Source organism: Megalobrama amblycephala, linkage group LG7 (assembly GCF_018812025.1).
Source record: "Megalobrama amblycephala isolate DHTTF-2021 linkage group LG7, ASM1881202v1, whole genome shotgun sequence".
Taxonomy (NCBI): Eukaryota; Metazoa; Chordata; class Actinopteri; order Cypriniformes; family Xenocyprididae; genus Megalobrama; species Megalobrama amblycephala.
The window spans coordinates 28,526,363-28,532,459 of NC_063050.1; the positions used below are offsets into that span (position 1 = coordinate 28,526,363).

Here is a 6,097-nt window from a genome sequence, read left to right on the forward strand (position 1 = left end):
AGTTCTTTCTAATAATATAATATGAGCAGTTACAATGATGGTTTGGGACAACCATAATGTGTGTTTGTACAGTCAATTATTAGCAACAGACAGTGTTAAACCATCAAAATTACATGTTTATTGTTTATGAATTTCCCAGATTTTATATACCAGGAGGTTTCAAGATTTTTTGTGGCAAGGAGTCCTAAACAATCCCCTTGTGAAATCAATTTTTTATTAGGCTTACATTATAATATAATAAAATATAATATTTAAGTATTTAAACTGATATACAGTATTATATCAGTTTAAATGCTTCCATTTGTTTTAATATATTATATAGTGAAAACAAACTGAAGCATTTCAACAGATCTGATAGCTAAATATTTTTAAGAAAAGTGAACGTTAACTCTTTTATAGTTATCTAAACATCCCTGAAACCCACACACCACCACACACAAAAATCTATTTAAACTGAGGTATATCACTGATGTATTTTGAGTTTGCAAGCTACACTTGTGGTGGGTGTGTAATTGTAAATGTCTCAGAGTTTTGTTAGCATTCTGTGCCCATCATCCGTTATTTCCACCACTTTTCATTAAAACATGACGTTTTATTTCACATTTCTTTTCGTTTCGCGTTGCCTCTTGTATTGAGGTATTTAGTCCGCAACGGTCCGCAAACATGACGGTAGCCTAATCTTACCGCGACTGATTTGGCTCAGGGCCAGCCACTTTCTTTTTTTTACAGTCTGATGCTGCGTCCCAATTCGCCTACTTATACTACGCCCTAAAAGTATGTACTCTTTCTGTGAACAAAAAGTACTTTTGAGTGTGTAGCAAAAGAGTAGACAAGCTTTGGGACATACTAACACGTCATACAATCGCGTCTTTTCTCTCTGTCGCATCCTGTCACCGTAAACTGGCCTGTCAATCATCTTACATCCTCCACATTTCATTTACTTAATTTCCTACCGTATCGGAGAGAAATGCAGCATGTTGATATGCAGTCGCGAGTCTTTCATGTGGAGAACTCTCCTCATATTAATGCATAATGATGCATTTAAAAGTTAATGGCCATTCGGATCTTTATAAAAGTCCACATTGGTATTTGCAGATGAAAAATAACACGGATAACATTAAATATATATTTTCTATCAGGTTGAACTGATTATTAGTCACTCAAACCTCTCAGCGTCGATCGCGCGTATCCGCCATGTTTTGTAGTTTTTTTAACACTTTTTACTCGTGTTTGTAGTTCTGAACTGAATCCTCGTCCAACGCGCAATGGGTTGTGGGCAATATTAGCCTTTATAGTGTGCACGGATCCACACTTCGAAAATCTACCGGAAATAGTAGACCATCCGGGGACTTTTGGCATACTCTTTTCAACATACTATGCTTTGGGACACACTTATTTTAATCTCACATACTATTTAGGATGGATAGTATGGACATTGGAACGCAGGGTATGTCTATGGCCAGCCAGCTCACACCATAGCGCTCAGTCGTTCTCTTTCTATGAAACCTGTAAACCGCATTCACCGGTTCTAACTCTATAGCGACAATAACTGTATAGCGGTAGTCCAGAGAACTGCAATTATTTCTCATTTAAAATACTACAATCATTTTCATGTCTGTTCTCTGCGCGGCAATTATTTTTTTCTGCGCGGCCGCGCACGCGCGCAGCTTAGAGGGAACATTGGTTGCAATTACCTTTTTTAATTTTTTATTCAGTGGCGGAAGCTAGCTTCAGTAGTATACAGCCTTCCATTTCTATTTTTATATAGTTGTCACACGTCTTTGGCTGATGGCACCAAAAGAACAATCCCAACACAAACCAGTCAAACATTGACTTTTGGTTTCAGAAAGTATGCTACATAAAGAATAAAAACATTAAAAAAAAAGTATTTGGCAGTCTGATCAGAAGATGAGGCTAGAAAGAGGTTTCTGTCAGTTCACCCATCAACCTGGAAGTGGAAGGTCAAGTTGAGTGTATTTTGGCAAATGTAGTAATTCATTTGAGTATTGTAGGCTTACAGCAACAATAGGAACAGTATGGTAACTATTCCAAGCATAGTCATGGACCTACATTCTGAGATTCAGAGTTTTTGCAGGTATCTTGTCAGCCCTGTTACACATACAGTACACTCAAATACTGTAGCTGTAAAAGTTGTGAAGTCAGTTTAGAGCTCAATTACATTTTGTGTTTACAGTGAAAGTCATTTTAGGACCTAAAGAAAGATATAGGGATTTATTTTATTAGAAGTAGAAAGAAGAAACATATATTTCCCTTTGCACAGTTCATCATGTTACTTTTCATGAGCCACATTTATTTTGAATTTTTTTCATGTTTTTTTTTTTTTTTTTTTTTTTTCATAAAATGTGTATTTGAATGTTATACAGTCATGTGAAGGGAACACTATTAGTGGACTGAGTTTACTGCTTGAATTTTACTAGGTTTTGTATTGTGATTTTATCTCATAGTATTGGTAATGCTGCATACAGTCATTCTTAATTTAAGCTATTAAATGACTACTGTTAAATGCATTAGACCCTAATTATATACTGTATGGTGTATGTGTAGTTATTTTTATTTGTAGATGTAATGCTGCAGAAAATGAGTGACATGCCTTCTAAGTAAATGACAGGCAAAACCCCCTGCTTGCATTTGGAAGCATTATCTTGTTATATCATCAAATGCAAAGCAGATGTAAATAAGCAGCACTGTTACTTCAAAGACATGGAGCATCAGCGTAGTAAAGCTGCACTATTGTGTGTTTTAGGAAAAGTACACAGAAGAAACAAACTTAGAAAAACAGACTGTTGCATGGTATCACACATTCATCAGCCACATTCAGATTAATAGATAAGAAAAACAGCATTTAGATTAAAAAGAATTTTCAGGAAGATAAAACAAGTTTGTTTACCTTTTATTTTACAAAAGTTATTAGGCACATTCCAGTTATCACACAAATGCACTTTATGAAAACATCTATGAACAAGGGCCGTCAAATATGAAATCAAGTGACACAAGAGAAAAAAAATGTGTGAAAACCAAGGGATTGTCGAACTATTTATAACTTTTGAATGTACATATGATATGAATTGTAATTGTTGCAGCATGTTGGTTCAGGTGGACAGTGAAAAGAGGCCACATTTCTTTGTTACATTATGATAAATGTTGTAATATATAAATAATGTGTAACAATAGCTTTGTTACAATCTCAGGCAATGGGGAATGTTTGTAGGTATACAAACAAAAGTCAAGTTTAGTATCCTGCACATGTTAAAAATAATTTGGCAAACATTTTAGAACTCTTGTTGGTTTAGGAATAATGCTGTAGAAAATGGCAAACAAGTAAAAACAACAAAAGCAAATCCTAATAATGTACTTCACATTGAAAAGTTAAAAGTGTGACTTTTTTTTTTTTCGTTTTACAAAATGTCAAACGCACATAAAATAGTAATAGTACAAGGCAACTTAGTTAAAACTGAATCTAGATATAGATTAAAGCCGAAAAAGACACTTGGCCACAAAGATTCGACATTTTCCTTGTGGTCTTGTTAATATTGCACACAAAAGTCAAACTACATTTGCCAAGTATATATATAAAAAATAAACCAGAAAAATGTAACAAAAAGTAAATCAATATAATTAATCTCTCAGGGTCAACCACAATATCTTGAGCATTTTAGTCTAAATTTACAGCTCTATATTCCTGCACAATAAGTAAGAAAATGTTTGGGCTAAGTACAACAAAAATTACAGTAGGTTTTTCAGTGGAGAAAAATATGCATAAAAAAAAACAAACAAATAGAGTTTTGTCCCAAAACAGGTGGGCTAGATAGTCTTCTTCTTAAGAACAAGTGGACCAACGTTGTCCCCCGTCAGCTCGTTATGCTTTAAGTGTGATTTATCACAAACAGGAAACTGTAAGATGAGAAAGAAAAAATGAAATGCTGATAGAGAGAGTGGCTAGAGAGAGTGGCAAAACTGACACTCGCAAAGAGGAAGCAGAAAATCACACATGCTTTTTAATTTTTTTACACAAATTAATAGTTTAAAAGGGGTCATATACTTTTTTTTTTTTAATTACACACACACTATATATATATATATATATATATATATATATATATATTAATCTCTCAGGCATTCAACCTCCTACCGTTTTAGATCGCCAGCAGCGACAGTAACAAACACTTGGAGTCCTCAGGTCTTCAATGTCAATCTCATTCATCACTCTAGGGTTTTCTTTTTGGATCTTCAGATTTATTAGACTGTCTCTTTGCTTGTTCTTCTTGGGCAGGAAGGGCCGGATGGTCAGATAACCCAACAGAGCCAAAATCCCCAATAATGGGAGAAGCCTCAGCCACTCTGAAACTGAGATACAATCAAGTGTTAGAACTTATTATACACTTAAAATGAAAACACAGTCTACTTAGTGTGAGCACTTCTGCTTATGTCAGATAAAGTAATATTCAGTGATAATACACTTATCATATTTGCACACATGTGCATTAGAGATTATTAACCAATCATGAAATTTTGCCTTACACAATGACAGTTGCTGGACCCTTATGGTGGGTCATTTTAGCTGTACAGGTAAACATATTTACAGCTGCAGATATTTCTGTGCCATTACCTGTCATTCTACAATAAAGCATGCTATCAGATGCTTTGCCTGTTTTGTTCTTCACACATTTCTAAAATAGACACACACTAACGTTAGTCGTTTGTATTAATACAAATAGAATAGAATCACTTGAGCGATGAGGCACAGCCTCTTGATAATCTTCTCACGCAATTATATGGGAAATAGGTGGAAGATAGCCAGAAACACGTGCAGCCAACCAGTTACTGTTAGTTATACGCTATTTGAGTGTTAAAAGATGGAAAACAAAGACACTTGCATCACTCTATCTAGGCAGGCATGCGCTCTTGACTTCATTTTCCATCTACGCTTGTGACATTTCGTCTGATAAAACCTGGATAAACACATACCTGTCAGTCGCGCAAAGTCTCCGATTTTTTCCGGAATGGGCAGCTTCTTGAGGTACGCTGGAAGTTGCATTTTGATAATCCTGGAGATACTTTCTAACACCATCTTGAATGACTTTGTGCGCTTCTAATTGAGACCCAGCAGGATATTTCCTGGGACGTTCTACTACGTCATCGCGTTAGTGCACTTGCGTAGTCGTTTCCGTTTGCTCGTGAGGAGGGACCTTCATGGACGGAAGAATATACGGAGTTTTGACTGTGAATAAGCGTAAGCGCACGACGCGCCGTAAAGGCGTCAACCAATCACCATCTGCAGAGTTGGTTGCGCGCGATTGGCTAGTCTCACCGCGCCAGTTTCTTTTGCGGGGTTGCCAACTTAACAATTTTGTTAGATTTGACAGCTTTTCAGCATATATGAATTAAGTTGATATTTGCAATTGTTCAATAATAATTGTTCATTTATGATAAAGCATGTTATTAGCTTGTAGCCTAACTTTACCTATAATTGTTATTCAGTTAGGTTAGGTACATTGTAAGAACAAAATTGTAGAAAAAAGGAAAAGGTACTGGTACTTTTCTGCCAGGATATTACCTGTTAAGTTGTAACCCTAAATCACAAAATGCAATGCGTAATTTAAAACAGGCAAAACACCAATGAAAATCTCGTTCATTCATTCATTCATTCATTCATTCATTCATTCATTCATTCATTCATTCATTTATTCAACATCTGATGTGTATAGAGTTGCATTCATTTGTATATGGCTTAATATAAACTGTACAGACAATTTGTTTAATTTGTACAAAATATTTCATTATTTGTAGTCCTAACCCCCTCCTCCCCACACAAAATTAAAAGAAAAAAAGTAATGTTTTCAATATGCTTTTCATATGGTTTTTCATATGGTTTCATATGGTTTTCAACTGTATATAAAATTAAAATATGAATACCGTGCAAAGAATCAAAATAATTCAATGCTATATATTATATTATATTATATTATATTATATTATATTATATTATATTATATTATAGAACAACATTGTCCAGCATTCCTTGCGCTTTTACGCAAACAATTCCCGTTTTCATGGGTAAATTTTAAATACAGAGTTA

General features: G+C 34.8%; 1 protein-coding gene across 1 annotated transcript; it reads right to left on the minus strand.

Annotated features, from left to right (window-relative positions):
- Positions 1-2,895: 2,895 nt before the first annotated feature.
- Positions 2,896-5,189, minus strand: cisd2 (CDGSH iron sulfur domain 2). The gene is made up of 3 exons (XM_048196943.1): positions 4,987-5,189; positions 4,151-4,365; positions 2,896-3,912 (listed from the first exon to the last, which is right to left on the minus strand). Exons 1-3 carry the CDS (start codon positions 5,087-5,089, stop codon positions 3,823-3,825), a joined length of 408 nt encoding a protein of 135 aa, XP_048052900.1. The 5' UTR covers positions 5,090-5,189; the 3' UTR covers positions 2,896-3,822.
- Positions 5,190-6,097: the final 908 nt, after the last annotated feature.

Excerpts from the sequence above, each read along its gene's own strand:
- cisd2 (XM_048196943.1), bottom strand. The coding sequence starts at position 5,089 with ATGGTGTTAGAAAGTATCTCCAGGATTATCAAAATGCAACTTCCAGCG. Across the intron at positions 4,366-4,986 it reads AGACTTTGCGCGACTGACAG|TTTCAGAGTGGCTGAGGCTT; the intron begins GTATGTGTTTAT and ends ATTGTATCTCAG. Across the intron at positions 3,913-4,150 it reads GCTGCTGGCGATCTAAAACG|TTTCCTGTTTGTGATAAATC; the intron begins GTAGGAGGTTGA and ends CTCATCTTACAG.